The 16,814-nt window shown below is 41.7% G+C and overlaps 1 protein-coding gene across 4 annotated transcripts in view; it reads left to right on the forward strand.

Annotated features, from left to right (window-relative positions):
* The first annotated feature begins 1,611 nt into the window (after positions 1–1,611).
* TSHR (thyroid stimulating hormone receptor) overlaps positions 1,612–16,814 on the forward strand; it is a 165,424-nt gene continuing 150,221 nt past the window's right edge. For 2 of the 4 annotated variants that reach the window (XM_029238028.1, XM_029238030.1), the window contains exon 1: positions 1,713–1,882. In XM_029238028.1, the coding sequence (XP_029093861.1) occupies positions 1,713–1,882 (170 nt within the window). Of the gene's footprint in view, positions 1,883–16,814 lie in introns of all 4 variants that reach the window. The other 2 variants (XM_029238027.1, XM_029238029.1) reach the window with 2 other exon arrangements.

Below are 16,814 nucleotides of genomic sequence, written 5' to 3' on the forward strand. Positions count from 1 at the left end.
CCCGAGTCCTGTTCCAGTACAGCCTACAAGCTAAGAATGGCTTTTACATTTTTAGAGGGTTGTATGAAAAAGAAGAAGGAGGAGAAGATGTGACAAAGATCCTATGTGGCCCACAAAGCCTAAAACATCTAGGTTCTTCACAGGAAAATTTCTTCAAAGGAAAAGTTTACAGGCACCCATAGTAGGATTTCATTGGTTAGTATAAAGAATTTATACTTAATTTTCTTTAAATTTTTTTTATTTCTTCTTTTTATTGTGGAATAGTATTCCATTGTATGGATGTATCACTCTTTGTTATCTATTACCTAGTGGAAGAACATTTGGGTGATTTCCAGTTTGGGGGGATTAGAAACAAAGCCACTAAAAAAATTGAAATACACATATTTAAAGTGCGCAGTTTGATGGATTTTGGCAAATGTATACATCCACTTATGTCCAGTCTAATCAAGATGTAGAACATTTCTATCAATATAACTGCCATGAGTTCTCTGCTATCCTTTTCCAGTCAATCTCCCCTAACCATTATTCTGATTTCCTTCACCATAACTTCCCCCCGCCGTCCCAGAAGTTCATAAAAATGGGACCATATAGCATGCGAAAAGATGCTATATGATGCTATATGCTCCTTTTACCCAAGAAGAATTAGTAAGCAATTGAAAGGTTTTGAGAGCGAAATTGGCACAATCTGATATTTATTTTAAATTATCTTCTTGGCTACTGTGTGAAGGATGATGAGTAGACAATAGTATGCCCCTTAAGTATTCTTCTTCCCACCTTCTGGGGGGATATATGGCTCGATAATATTCCTGGCCAGACCAGAATTTACAGGTCGACTTCAACTACATAGAGCAAAGCTCGATTCAAGAGTTCCATTCAAGGCACTCGAACAGTTTCTGCCGTTCCCGGTTCTCCCGGCAGGTGGCGCCAGAGCCCAGTTCCTGGCCTGCCTCGCCGAGTCCGCGCGCGGCAATGAGAGCCGGACGCCGCCGAACGCCGCCAGATGGCTCCCCGCGGCGATTTCTGCGCTAACGGCTGCGCGCCGCCAGAGGTCCGGGTTTGCGCTGAAGTTGGGGAGCCGTGAGGATCCCGCCGTGGGTGTAGCGCCCCGGCCTCGGCCGCACCTCGGGCTGGCAAGCCACGTGTGCCCGCCTCCGACCCTCGGCAGAGGCGTCCTAGGCCAGGAGGAGCTGAAGTTCTGCGGCACCGGCGTCCGTCCCGGGACGGTCCTTTCCGCTGCAACTTTCTCTGGATAGGGGGTGCGTGCGGATGGATCCCGACAGGCAGCGCTTTGGAAAGGCTACCCACCCATGGGAAGAGGTGACCCGTTGGGTTTAGAGCCAAGGAAAGGAGGGGGCGTGTAAACTAGGTTTTGGAGGGAAGTAATGGGAGGGGTGCGTGAGGCAGGTTGGAGAGCAGAGGGGACAGCCTGGACCGGCGCTGATTGTCAGGCAACAGACGGGAGTGGCATGGGGCAAGGAAAGTGAAGTACGTAAGCTTGTTTGGGTGGAGGGTTGCCTAGGGAAACGGAGCACTTGAGAGCCTCTTCTTTCGCCTCTCCAGCCTCCTCTTTGGTGCTGAAGTCACGACCCCATCGATTTCTCCTTCCTCCCACCCCTCCCGCCCTCCTTCAGCCTGAGGGAACCCGAGGCGCAGAGGGCTGAGAATGAGGCGATAGTGGAGGATGAAGACATAGCATCGGAGCCCCGAGGACAATGAAACCGACGCCCCTGCTGCAGCTGGCGCTGCTTCTTGTCCTGCCCAGGAGCCTGAGGGGGAAAGGGTGTCCTTCTCCGCCCTGCAAATGTCACCAGGAGGACGACTTCAGAGTCACCTGCAAGGATATCCACCGCATCCCCAGCTTACCGCCCAGTACGCAGACCCTGTGAGTACCTGGGAGAGGAGAGGGGAGGACTCAGGGCTGGAAAAGGTGGATGGAAGTGCACAAAAAGAGCTTGAGAGGGTTGTGTGTGCGTGTGTGTGTGTGTGCGCGCGCGCAATGAGTAAAAACTCCATCGACCAAACGTGGGATTGCTGACGCTCGAGTTACTCATAACACAGAAAAAGTTAACGAAATTTTAGTACAAGATGAAAAGTGAGAGTTGTTCTTTCTAAAGAGCTGCTGTTCTGCACTTTGCCTACTCCCAGCCCTGGCTGAATCTTAATTTTACTTAAGATGTAAATAAGATTAATAGCAACTCAAAAACGGATCCTTTTGATCTTATTTTGGGTGATGAAAATTGCAAAAGAAAAAGGGGGGTTTCAACTTTTAATCTTTCTAGATGGGAAATTATCTTAGCAGGTCTCTTGGTTCATCAAACAGTTGACAGAAATTTAATCAGGGCTCTTTTAAAAACACAGTCGTCCCTCGGTATACATGGGGGATTGGTTCCAGGACCCCTGGGTACACTCAAATCAGAGGATGCTCAAGTATAGCATTTGCATATCATCTATGCACATCCTCCTGTATACTTTAGATCATCTCTAAATTACTTATAATACCTAATACAATGTAAATGCTATGTAAATAGTTGCCAGTGTGTGGCAAATCCAGGTTATGCTTTTTGGAACCTTCTGGAATTTTGTTCCCCCAAATATTTTCGATCCAGTGTTGGTTGAATCTGCAGATATGAAACCTGCCCAGATGGACGGTCAACTGAATATCCGTTACACTTTGTCTGGAATTCACTTTGTATGAAGTATCTGAGTTATTTACTCAAATGTGAGATACCCACTGATGTAGTGCATCCAAAAATCTCCTTTGGGTTTGGCATGGTAGAGGTATAAAGAGATGAAATTTCATAAAGTACATTTTTATCTGTGTGTTAAATGTTACCAGATTAGAAACTTGATGTTAAATGAGTTTTGTGTACATCTGTTCCTTAACAGATGTTGAAATCAACCATTGAAAGGATAATTGTAAACAAGGGAAGAAGGCTTTCTTGGGTGATTAGAAATAGAACAGTGGAAAGAATAGTAAGAGAATCTGGTTTTACTGTTTACTTAACTGGTTAAACCCAGTTAAGGTACAAAAGCTCAGGTTATTAAAGAAAATGTAGGTAAGTGAAAAGCAATGGTGAAGTTGTATTTAAGATTTCCTCAAGAATTCAGCTCATAGGGACATTCAACAGTGGGTTATGAACGTTTTGGACACGGGCGTGTATTTCTATGCCGCGATATCTCAGTTTCTTATCTCACCTGGGTCAATTAGTGTAATAACATCCAGTGAATAACATTCATTCTCGGGCTTCCCTGGTGGTGCAGTGGTTAGGAATCCGCCTGCCAATACAGGGGACGCGGGTTCGAGCCCTGGTCTGGGAAGATCCCACATGCGGTGGAGCAACTAAGCCTGTGCACCACAGCTACTGAGCCTGCGCTCTAGAGCCTGCGAGACACAGCTACTGAAGCCCGCATGCTTAGAGCCTGTGCTCCGCGACAAGAGAAGCCACCGCAATGAGAAGCCCACATACCAGAACGAAGAGCAGCCCCCGCTTGCCACAACTAGAGAAAGCCTGCGTGCAGCAACGAAGATCTCCATGCTGCCACTACAGAATAAAATACGTTCTTATCCTCTTGATTAAACCCCTGCATTGACTCCCCATGTCTCCCATGATAAAACTCTTTTGTACAACCTACAAGATCCTTTAAGACGTAGCCCAGTCTTTCAAACCTCATGGCTCCTACTCTGTCACACTTTTCACTCCTACTGAACAGAATTTCTGGCACTTTCCCCAAAGTTCTTTGCTCTCACAACTAACTGCCTAGGCCTTCCCTTCCACATTCTCTTCCCTCTGCCTAAAGCGACTTTTCCCTTTTCTTCATCTGGCTAATGCCTACTCCAATGTCCAGATTAGGTGTCAACTCCTTCAGGAAGCCTCTCCTGGCCCATGACCCCTAGGCTGGGTGAGCTACCTTCTCCACAACATTCTGTGCATTCACCCTGTCCTAGCCCTTACACACAGCTTTTCCGTAACTTGATATTTCTTTGAGTGCCTGTCTAAGCAGGACGTGAGCTTCTCTAACGTTCATTCAACTCTGGAACTACTTCGATGCTCAAAAAAAAGCTTGTTAGGTGAATGAAAGAACAAACAAATATGCTGGTCTCAGATTGTCTGCTGTGTGTGGGGAGAAAGGAGGCCAGAGACATCACGACTTCAGAGACTTCTTTAAAGGGAGCAGAACTTCAAGAGTCATTGAAGAGAAATGTGGCTCTGGCAGTGGAAGGGGAGCTGGAATCATTCTGTGTATAGTTCCACCAAGGGATGAGACAAGTAGTGTCAGAGAAAGAGCAATGAAATCAGAGTCAGGATACACATCTCTTCCTCCCTCTCTCACAAACTGTGAAATTAGGTGAGATAATTTATGTGGCAGGACCCAAGTTTCCTTCAGGGTAAAAGGGAGGGTTCCATTAGGTTCTTTCTGATGCCTGTGATGCCATGAGAATAGTCTGAGGGAATCCACTGAATCACTGGATAAAGACAGTAGTGGGGAGAATCTGACCTTGAAAACAGTGGGAAGGTGGGGAGAGGGAGGGCAGGAGGGGAGCTATTCTGAAGAATGAAGTTATCCTGAGATAGAGAAGAGAAAATTGATGAAATGTATAGGTTAAAGAGCATGCTAATTTGAACAATGACCACAGCCCTGGGCAAAAGTAGCAGAATGATTTTCAAATCTTTTGGGGGCAGTAGAACTCTTCTGTGAAAGGAAAGCTTATGAGAGAAGTCAAATATGTAAAGCTAACAAGCATACTGTGCTTATTCCTGTTCTCAGTACTTCATACCTTTGAATCCTCAAAAAATCCAATCTAGTAGACGATTTTATTACTCTCATTTTATAGATGAGAAAACTGAGGCACAACAGAAATGAAGCTATTTGCTCAATGTCACAAAACTTGTAAGCGGTACTGCCAGGATGTGAAATACTGCAGAGCTGCACCCTGAGCCCCCTGCTTTCGGAGGAAAATGGGTCTCACCCTGCCAGCTCTTCCCCAGTATGGTCGTGAGGCTTTGGAGAGAAAAGTTTGAAAGCTAGTGATGTCCAGTAAGCCACAGATAACCTTGGGGGCTATTGTCCCTAGAAATATGCAGTAACTCAGAAAATGGGAGGGTAAGAGGAAAATAAAACAAGGAGAGAAAGAAGGAGGGAAAGAAGAATTGGGAGGGAGGATTGGGACAGAGGGAGGAAAAGAAAGACTACATCTATCGTACAAGGCCTTCCCTGCTGGAGCAAACCAGATCCTTGTCATTAAAAACCTGTTCTGAGTGGTAACCCCTATTCCAAATACAGATGCTGTTTAACCATTGCCTAGCCATTTTACAAATTACTATGGTGTAATTTTCCCTAACCCTTACCTTCTATCCACATAGTATGGTGCTGAAAGGTAAAGAGATTGCATCTTTCTTCACCACCCATACACCTGTCACATGGGCTGGGTGGGAGTTATACTGTTTATGGCTCCCACTGAAACAGTGGTTCTGAATCTTTTCTTCCACTTCCCCCCCCCCAAATGGGCATGATACACTCTCTTTATAACAGTGGTTCTAACTAGGTGAGAAGTGAGGGAGAGCTGGTATCCCTACTCCCTGGTGGAACATTCTAGAATCTTTGATACACAGGTAGTCTGAAAAAATTGCTCCTTCCAATTGAGAAGTACTGATTTAAGGGAACGTTAATGAAGCAAGAAGAATAAAATTTAAGTTTTCATGTATAATTATAGATCATATTACCTTAACACCAAGGATAACAAGATTGACCCATCACTCTCATTCAGAGAGTTGCCATTTGCTACTTCTATGTATAAGAGACCATCCCTTCTCTGAATGAGGAGGTAGATGAGGTTAGACGGCTGTTCTGGATTTCTGTGGATTCTTCCTCAAGAAAGTGCTGCCTTACCTTGCCTTGTCCTTTTAACCCACCTGCTTTTAGTTTTATGATGGTGACAATCATTGCCTCCACCCCCTCCATGCCCCACCTTCCAGAGTCTAGGGCTTCAGTGAAGTAGTGGTTTGTCCATCACGCACTTGTGTGCCTTCAGAAATGTTTCTGAAAGAGTTGTAGCTATTGTTTTCGGGTTCTGGATTTTGCTTCAGTTTTTAGTCATTTGCATTCTGTATCTGTGTCTCTAATTGATGGCCTGCCCTGGTGTCTTCTAAACTGAAGATGGTAACTCACCATCTTCAGGATTTTTGCCTTCTCTGTGTTCTACCCGTGCTATTATTTACTCAATATTTTTAGGTTGAGTCACTTCTTCAACTAAAATAAATTTGTTTATAAGGCTTATATTGTGACTATAAATGGAAAATTAGCACGCCTTGCTCTAAATAGGAGGTAACTAGAAAACTAAATACAATTAAAACATAAATGTAATTCTATTGTAGCTTGAGACTATTGTCTTTGAATGTTCTGAGCCTGAGGCTGCCTTCTCTTTGTTATAAAGGAAGTTTAATAAGTGTTCAAGAAATATCAAAGAGATATCAATCCACCAATCCTTGGTGGTGTCAGATAGACTGAAGGACAATGGAAAAGGGAATCACTTTCTCACTGTGTGATTCAATATTATTTAAAGCCATGTGGGCATTCCACCTAAAATAATCTCAAGTATCTCCAAATCACACCTGTTTTACACTTAGGGAAATGTGGATTAATTCTACATTTCACAATTACTTCAGTTACAATTAGCAGTCATAACCTGAATAACATTTGGCTTCAACCTAAAGAGAAGCCCTCTGCTTCAGCACCCATATCCTGTCCAAACATGGACCAAAGCTTTGTGTCTTATAAAGGCAGCTTCACTTCACACTTCCAGGCTCTGTGATTTATTCTCTGTTATTCTGTGTGAGTATGTGTGTGTGTATATCAGTCAAGGTTTTCATTGGTAAGTAACAGAAAACCCGCTGTGTCTAGCTTAAGGAGAAAAGAAATATTTTGAAAGAATTACATATAATTTACAGAATCATCGTAGAACCAGGCTTTGAAAATAGGCCAAGGCCCACAGCAGGCAGGAAGTTGGAACCACCGCCAACCATCTGGTTGGAACAACTCCATGGACAATACCGTGATCACAGCCACAGAACATCTGTGGTGCTGGGCACCCAGTTGTATAGCTGCTGGACTATCTGTGTGCTGCCATAACTAATTTCTCAATTGTCCCTGCCTCTTTGAATCACCAGCCAGAGAATGATGTCCTATGTGAGAGCAACTGATTATCTGGTGTAGGTTACCTGCTGTGTCCTAGCTGCTGGGGGTAGGAAGAGGAAAGAGGTCTCCCTTTATCATTTTTGGTGTCAGCAGTGGGAGATGCAGAATAGTGTCCTTCTAATATTACACACAATGGGGAATTTCCCACCAAAGAGGGGCCATATGCCCTCCACATGGCTCATCACTTCTTTCATTCTGCAAATGTTTATTAAGCACTGGCTATATTCCAGACACTGTGCTAAGCTCTGGATTTGGTGGAGAATGATGCCAACATGTCCCTGTCCTCAGGGATCTCACAGTCTAGTGTGGAAGCTGAATATTAATCCAATAATCCCATAAACATGTAATTAGAATTGTGTAAGTGTGCTGAGAGTATACTTGGTGGAAATGGGCGGTGAGGGGGGGGCTAACTTTGACTGGAGTTCAAAAAAGGCTTTGAGCTGTATCCTGAACCAGTAGAATTTGGGTATAAGCGTTTCATGGAGGGTGAGGAAGCATTGTTCCAGGAGATGGAACTGCTCGTTTGAAGAACTTTGGAGAATTCTAACTTAAATGCTGAAGGGTTTGATTAATTCACTTGGGACAAAGATATTGATGGGCAACAAAATATGTACTACATACTTTCTTCATAATACAATACGGGTCAAAGTGAATTCTGATGTCAGTGGGGGCAGCTTTTGTGTCCAAAGAAGGCTTTTGAGGGTAACTGGTTTTAAAAACAAATATTTGACTCATTAAAGTAATAAATGTAAAACCTAGGGTTTTTTTTTTTTGAGTTTTCCATGTATTTATTATTTTATTTGTAAATCTAATTGTAACAATTACTTTAAGGAAGAGTTTATAATTTAATAATATCTTAATAAGTACTTTAATAAAATAATAAGTAGTTTAAATGAATACAAATGTAATATATTTTCTTTTAAAGCATGTGAATATTTGACAAAACTTTCCAAATACTTGGAAAATTCTAGAAAGTCTATTAAATTAAATCTTATAAGTACCGGGAATCCTAAGTTTTTAGATATCCCAGTGCTCTTTACGGGGCAGGAGAATAAAGTGGTTAAGAGCATGCTCTCTGGAGTGAGGTCATCTGGGTTGAATGGCTTGCTGTACTGTTTCCTAGGTATGCTTTTGAGAATGTAGGAGAGAAAAAAATTTCCCCCTACCCTTCTAAGTTCTCGGCTGGGGCCTCTGTAACAGTAACAGATTAACAAAAGAAAAGCATACAAATTTATTTAATATAAGTTTTACATGACATGACACAGAGCTTTCATAAGGAAATGAAGACCCCAAGAAGCTATTATACCTGAGCGTCTTTATGCTAGTTTTGATGAAGCATGGTGAGCCATGGAACAATATGACAAGACAAAAAAGGGTGTGAGCTAAGTGTAATAAAGGGGCAAACAGCAAAGTCTGTTCATTCAGATTCCTCTTGACTTCCCTCTGTCTTTAGAGATAGGGATGGTCCTTCCCTCTGGGTATAGGGAGGACACCTCTCACAAGAGGGTGTTGTGACCTGCTTTGGGGGAAGGTCAGAAAGTCCTCCCTGCACATGCTCTTTCTCAAATTCCTTAAAATACTCAATATGCCAAAGTTCTGTATTTTGGGGTAGCCTGTCCTAAACCCCATCAGGAACATTGCCTGATAGTTCTGTGCCTCAGTTTCTTCGTCTATAAAATAAGGATAAAAGTAGTGCCTGCCTCATTGGATTGCTGGGAGGTGTGAATGACCTAACACTGTTAAAGATAATTTTCAAAGGCAGGTAAAATTATGACTCTCCTACAGCTATAAATTGAACACATTAAAGATTGTACTTAACTCATTGCAGCGTATTAGTTTCCTAAGACTGCCGTAACAGAGTATCACAAACTGAGGAGCTTACCATAACAGAAATGTATTGTCTCATGGTTCTGGAAGCTAAGTAAGAAATCAAGGTGTTAACACGGCTATGTTCCTCTGAAAGCCCTAGGGAAGAATCCTTCCTGCCTTTTCCAGCTTCTGATGGCCATGGGAATCCTTGGTGTTCCTTGGCTTGTAGCTGCAGGATGCCAATCTCTGTCTCTTTATTGATGTGGCCTTCTCTCTGTGTGTCTTTGTCTCTGTGTGTCCTTTCCTCATCTTATCACAATCCCAGTCATTGGGTTTAGGGATCACCCTACTCCAGGATGACCTCAGCTTAACTAATTATATCTACAAACACCCTATTTCCAAATAAGGTCACATACTCAGGTTCCAGGTGGACATGAGTTTTACGGGGACACTAGTCAACCCACAACAAGGAGAAAACTGGTAAGATGTTGCAATCAGCTTAAAGGAGAGCCCACAAAATCAGCACTTTTATAGATGTGGAATACCGAAGTGAACATGCTGATGGAGGCAAAACTAACTTCTTTCGTGTGGGGAAGAGTGGGCAGAGTCAACTGAAGCTCTCACAGGACAGAATTTGTGTGTCCGCAGACAAAATTGTTTCGCCTTGTTGTCAGTCATCTACAACCTACAGAGCTGTAAAGTAGCTCTTGTTGAATCAGACTCAATCTTGGAAGAATGTGCTCTAAATCAATGCATAGTTTTCCACTGAAGCACGATTTTGCCCCTACAAAGTGTATAAATGGCTTAGAACAGTTACTGGCTCACGGTAGACATTTACAAGTAAATGCAGTAAAACATAATTTTCTTTTCAACTTAAATCAAAGGTTGAAATAAATTAATCATTCATTTTAAATTGGAGTTGCAAGGGCAATCTATTAGATATTCCAACAGCCCAAGTTTAAATAAGACAAAGACCGAACATACCAAATATGTATTGACTATTCTTAAACTCAACACAAACATATTGATACTGTGGATCTGAGTTAGCCTCTCATTTCTATTCTTAACTGTAAAATTTCCCAGGCTAAAAGATGTCTATTCAGTAAGCAAGTTGGTCTTCCTCCTCTAACGAACTCTGGTTTTTAAGGAACCATCCACAGGCTTCCTAAGTTCCTTGTAATTAGGGTTGCCCTATCTGAAAGGAACCTTCTCATGTACCTGTTGTCCAGGTGTAATTAATAGCATTCCTTTCATTCTCAAAGGTGTCCCAATTTGGAGGATAAATTACTAATAGAACATAAAGTCCAGAGGCCCGTAGGACATATGGGGACATTCTTAGCCTTGTTTATCGTCACCGTAACTGGGAGACAATAACTTAAAATGGGTTGGTCTCTCAATACCCCCTCAAAATCTGCAATCCCCACATAGTTAGGTAGCTAGCTTCCTTCACTGCTTCAGTTGATTTTGTGTTTCTTTGGCTCTCTTAAGATACTGAAAGTGTCTTCCCTTCTTGCTTACTGTAGGAGCCTCCGAACCTGTCCCGTCTTCCACCCCTGCCCTCCACAGTCTGTTCACACAGCAGCCAAAGAGCTTTTAAAATGTAGGTCAGGTCACGTCCCTCCTCTACTCAGGAACTTCTAACAGGGTTCCTAGTTATCTCAAGATAAAAACCAAAGTCCTTACAGTTTTGGCCCAAAAAGCCCTATGTGATTCAGACCTTCTTTACTTTTCCAATTTTATTTCTTATTACTTTCATTCGTAATTCAGCTTCCACTCCATTGGCCTCCTTGTTGTTCCTCACATTTGTCAGGATTTACACATTTGGTCCTTCCCTGCGTCTCAAACATTATTTTCCCAGACATCCCCACGGTTAATCGCTGCACCTCCTTCAAGTTTCTGTTCAGATGGTACCTTCTCAATAAGGCTTTCCTAATCACTCCATTTAAAATGTAACACTCCTGCTTTAAAACATTTTTTAATCCATAGCACTTGTCACCTTCCAGTATCTAAGTAATTTGCTTGTTTTTATGTTTCTTGTTTATGTCTTTCTCCACAAGAATATAATCTCCACAAGGGCAAGGTTTTTGTTTTGTCTGTTGTTGTTGTTTTTATTGTTTGTCTGTTTTGTTCAGTTATGTATCCCCAGTGTCTAGAAAAGGCCTGGTATATAATCGATAGTCAGTTAGTATTTGTTTAATAGATGAACAAACACATGAATGAATGTCTCCAGAGGCACTCTAATGTTATCCCATTGGGTTCTTTGCACCCTTTTATAATTCTTTTTCCAAGTCCTTTAGTTTTATTGCCCTGTTAAGACGGATGGAATTCTGCTTTGTTTCGTATTTTTCCTGGCTATCTGGGACACTACTTCTTTAGATACTGAAGTGACATCCACATCTCTCATTGTTTGTTCATATTACTAAAGACCTGTTGATGAAGATCCTTTGAACTGCCATCCCCAAGAAATTAACTACCCCAGTGCTTTCTAAACTTCCCAAATGTAGGGCTCCTCAGCAAGAGGAAGTGGAGCAGGGCCCCTGGGATAGCTGGGACACTCAGAAGGAATCCAGGGCAAGCAGGACATTCCTTCGAAGTCTTTGGTTTATTTTTTAAATTTAACTTCCAAAAAATTACTAAAATTTTAAATTCTTTTCCATCACGTATTTGTTTTTCATGTGGCTTCTTATATACCTTCCCGGAGTTATTTCCTTGTACCTTCAGGTTAATGCATCTCTGTATTTGAATATCCCCGTCACTTGATCCACAGAAGTGCCTTGATGCACGGAATGGCAGGCACTGAAGGAGGCCAGTGAAGAAGTAGTTTGGGAGGCAGTGCTGTGTGTAAGAGCTCCATGATCAGACCAGCTCTGCAGAGGCCAAGCCCATTCAGTCCTGTTCTCAGAGACCTGGGTCCAGAATGGCTGGTTATGTCACCTGCCCCTGGGTCTAAGTCTGTCTTCGTATATCAGCTCTGATAAAGTAGTAGACATAGAAAACAAATTCACACTACTTAAAATGTGTTGTTAAATGAGTGAACTTTACCTGAATTTATCAGTCAATTAATTGAAATAGCTTTTTCCCCTCCAGAGCTGAGAAATTAAAATGATCTATTTGATTATTTTAATGTTTCTTGGTTGTACAAGGTATGCTTTTTACCCTTCAGGTTAAGATTTATTCCCAGAGAAAACCATAATTCAAAAAAACACATGCACACCAATGTTCATAGCAGCACTATTTACAATAGCCAGGACATGGAAGCAACCTAAATATCCATCAACAGAAAAATGGATAAAGAAGATGTGGTACATATATACAATGGAATATTACTCAGCCATCAAAAGGAACGAAATTGGGTCATTTGTAGAGATGTGGATGGACCTAGAGAGTGTCATACAGAGTGAACTAAGTCAGAAAGAGAAAAGCAAATATCATATAATAACACATATATGTGGAATCTAGAAAAATGGTATAGATGACCTTATTTGCAAAGCAGAAATAGAGACACAGACGTAGAGAACAAATGTACGGATACCAAAGGGGAAAGGGGTGGGGTGGGAGGAACTGGGAGACTGGGATTGACATATATGCATTATTGATACTATGTATAAAATAGACAACTGATGGGAACATACTGTATAGCATAGAGAACTCTACCTGATGCACTGTGGTAACCTAAATGGGAGGGAAGTCCAAAAGGGAGGGTATATCTGTATGTGTATGGCTGATTCATTTTGTTGTGCAGTGGAGGCTAATGCATCATTAGCCTTACTCCAATAAAAATGAAAAAAAAAAGATTTATTAACCAGAAGTTCATGGGCTTCCTAGGGGTCTGTGGTTGGCCTCCTGGGAATCTGTGATAATGTAAAAATTTGTATACAAGAACATTAGGGCATTGCTGAGAGAGCCTATAATTCTTCTCAGATTTTTCAATGAAAATCTTTGGAGGTTTCTTGACCTCCAAAGAAATTCTGTTTTGGCATAATTTGGCATTTTTGTGTAACTGTAAGTATACCTTTGGTGTCACCTATAATTCTTTTTATTATAAACATTTTTATTTTACTACAAAGAATGCTTAAACACATATTTAAACAACAAAAAAAGTCTTGATCGTTGAATGTGATATATTTTCTCCTGAATACATTAGTATGGTTACTTTTTTATGCCTCACACTTAGCCTGTCCTTTGAATAGGCTTTTCACACAGAAGTTCACTGAATGTGGCTATTCTTCAAGCCAATAGTTTAAAAACAGATCTTACAAGTGTCTAATACCTCATGTCTGGCATCAACTCCTCCACACTGACCCTGTTTCCATTTTCACTGAAGCTGGCCAGTGTGCTTCATTACTCTTTAGCCCTTCATTCCTGCAATTAAAAAATCATTGAAGAAAATTTCAAGTATGGGCAAAATGGTCCCATTTGTTCAAAGCTACAAATTGGATTTTAAAGGATTCCATTTAGATGTCAGACATTACTTACTTTGCTTCATTCTTGTATGAATCCTTAAGATCATTTAGGGTGTTCTGGAAATGTTCAAAACAGATTCTTTTCTTAAAATTACAGAGCAGGCATTTGTGATTTTTAAAGCATCTTATAAATATTACTCTCTTAACGTAGTGACATGTAAATATGGCGTAGGTTTTGCACCACCACAACAGTCCAGAAATTCAAATATTTCATCTTAACTAAACTCCCCACACCCCTTTTGCTCCTGGGAAGAGCTCACTGTGTCCCAGTTTTTCTTTCAAAACCACAATCTTTGTATTTATATGATACATAAGCTCTTGGTTTACATTTTACAAGCATTAGCTTAATTTTACCCACACCCGTGTGTTATCGTAATTACTCAACTCCAGTTAGAGGATTGAAATCGTCTCTTCTTATTGCCAGGTCACTCTGTATTTTGTTATTTCAATTTTTTTGTGAGCTGGGAAACTAGAAGGCTAACTTTGGGTGAAGGATGTGGACTTGAGAATAAATAGGCTCTAAAGGGAGGGTGTCAGTGAGGGGCTTTCCTGTGGCAGAGTCTTTAGTGGGCTGGGTGACTGCTCTGTTTCCTTCTCAGCACCTTTTTCAATTATTTCTGGCTTCATGGCCATGGTCCAGAGATTTGAGATGACCAGAAATCTTACCTCTAGATAGATGGCATTTTGTTCTAGTTAGTTATTCTTCCTTCCTTTCTTCTTTCTTTTTTCAATAAATATTCATTGATCACCTATTAAATGTAAATACCATTCTAGGCATTGGAGATATATAATAAATGACCTCCTTGACCTTACATTCTAGCAGGGGAAATAGCCACCGAAAATAAATTAATAAATAAATAAGGAAAACACATAGAATGTGATAAGTATAATGGAGAAGAATAAAGGAAGGGGGAGGAGGAATGCCGGAAGTTGCATTTTAAATGGTCAGAGAAGGCCCCACTGAGAAGGTGACATTTGGATAAAGACCTGAAGGATCTAAAAAAAACTAAGCCAGGCTGGTATCTGGGTGGGGGGGATTCTGAGTAAATGCAAAGACCCAGAGTCGGGGGGACAGGAGAAGAACACGCATAATATGTTTAAGAAGTAACAAGAAGAGAAATGTAGCTGGAGCAGAAAGAGTTGTTGGAAGTGACATCAGAGCAGTTATAGATCATGTTTACTTTATAGATCATTATAAGGTATTTGTGTGTGTGTGTGTGTGTGTGTGTGTGTGTGTGTAAAAAATAAATAAATATTTGTTTGTTTTCTGAGTGAGATAAGAAGCTAGTAAGGATTTTTAATCACCCCCCCCAAGAAAAATCGCATGAAAAAAAATACCCCCCATACGTCAGGGTGTTAACTCACCAACCTTCCGGGTTTCTTATGCATGGATGATATAAGAGTTTCCAGATATTAACAGAAAAGCCCCGGGGTGGAAGGCGAGAGGAGCATGATGCAGGGCTGAGATGCAGCACTGTCAGGGTGCACCTGGGTGAAGCCAGCTGGCTTCTGCATGAACCGGTGGCTGCGGAATGGCTAGAGTAGGAGGCATGTAAGGCTGAGAGGATCTCAAATGAGGTATAAGAGATCTCCAATGTAGTTCACTCTTTGCACCACTCAGAATCTGCCCAAGATTTCCATTATATCCTGCTCCCATACGAAAATATGTTATCTGCAGTTTTGTAGGAATGATATGCCCTTACTTCTTTCCTGAGAGAGAGGAGGATACAAGTCCAATCTGCCACTCTCTTCAAGATGCAATCTTTGCAAAGACATAATGCAGGAAAGTTTCTGACATGAGCTAAAGTCTTCTCTGTTGTGTTTGATCCCAAGCTTGTAATTGATAGTTATCATCTCTCTGCAACTCCAATTCTAGATTTCTTTCTCCTTCGGACAGCACATTGACTGGCTGGGGTGATTGCCTAGTGGTAGGACCCAGACTTGCACCTCCAAGTGTTCTAAACCCTTAGTTGCCTTGCCCTTTTCAACTATAGTCGCCCCATTTTCTCATTCACCATTATCACTGGCCATAGAAGAACCAAGGTATGTCCCAGTGAAATTCCTGGGTTCTAGACATACTCCTTACAGCTGCTAATGTGTAGCAGCCACCCCAGCTTCTCCTGGTTCTGTTATTCCCATCAGTAGAGAAACTCCTTTATTTTCCTATTCATCCACTGGTACAAGGAGCCCAAATGACCAGGTGGTTATTATAGCATCAGGCCCCCTGTGTTTTACTTTGTGGAAGTTATCTGTCCATCCAGGAACTAGGACCTCTAATCTGGCAGGAATCGAGAAGTTCAAATTCTGGAAGTAGGTCACTGTGGTGATGGTGAGAAGGGCCAATCCTACCAACTCCCCTAGGTCCTCAGACCCAGGTATTCTAGCTGCAAAGAACATAATAGCATACAATGGCTATTGGTTCAGTGTGTATACTTCATTAGATCAGATCCCCAACCCTGCAGGACTTAGTCTCCAAGTTGGAACCTTAGCTGAGCCTTTAACGGGTCAGTCCCTCATTTTATTAGGCAATCTGCTTCTGCATGATGGTAGGACTAGTGGATATGGCGGTCATGCACCCTTTGTTGTGCCTCCTCTGTCATGAAATGTGTCTCTTGGTTGAGGGCTGTATTGCACTGTTGCACAAGTCGCTTGTTGCGGTATTGTGCAGGATTTCCTACTGGTAGATCAAGCATTTTATAAGCCCTTGAATAGTGGTTCTGGTGGATGTGTTGAGGTCAGGGAAGGCAAACCGAAATCTAAAGTAAAAATTCTTTTTTAAATGAATCACTATTTTCTACAGGGTGGAAAGGGTCCAGTGTAACCAAACTGCCACCAAATGGCTGGCTGTTTTCTGGGGAAATTTACCTTATCAAGGTTGCAGCATAGGGCTCTGCTGTTGGCAGGTCGGGATTTTACAGAGGCAGTATCTTGACTAGCTGTGATGAAAAGGAGCCCATGTTTGGCTTCAGTCCCTGTCGCCATGGCCGTTTCATTCATGTTCACTGCACCATAGAATGGGTCATCTTGTCCACCTGGTTGTTGAACATCACCTCTAGGGTGGCATTGTAGAAATTTCCTTAGGGTGATCCAGCCTCCCTTTCAATCAATAGACTCCTGGTCTCAGAGATATTAAAGTTTTTTTCCAAAAATGTGCATCTTAAATTAATGAAATAGAGTACCTCTTGATGTAGGTCAAGCAGTATTAGAGTGAAGAATTTGCCGTAACGGTAATTTTTAGGGTTAAATTAATGCCTTGATGCCAGAAAACTTGAGTTTCAAAAACAACTAGTTCTTCGGAGCGTTTGGATTTCTGAAAATTGCCATGATTTTTATCTACTATGGTTTATT

Source organism: Monodon monoceros, unplaced genomic scaffold (genome assembly GCF_005190385.1).
Source record: "Monodon monoceros isolate NGI ecotype Baffin Bay Population unplaced genomic scaffold, NGI_Narwhal_1 Super_Scaffold_21, whole genome shotgun sequence".
Taxonomy (NCBI): Eukaryota; Metazoa; Chordata; class Mammalia; order Artiodactyla; family Monodontidae; genus Monodon; species Monodon monoceros.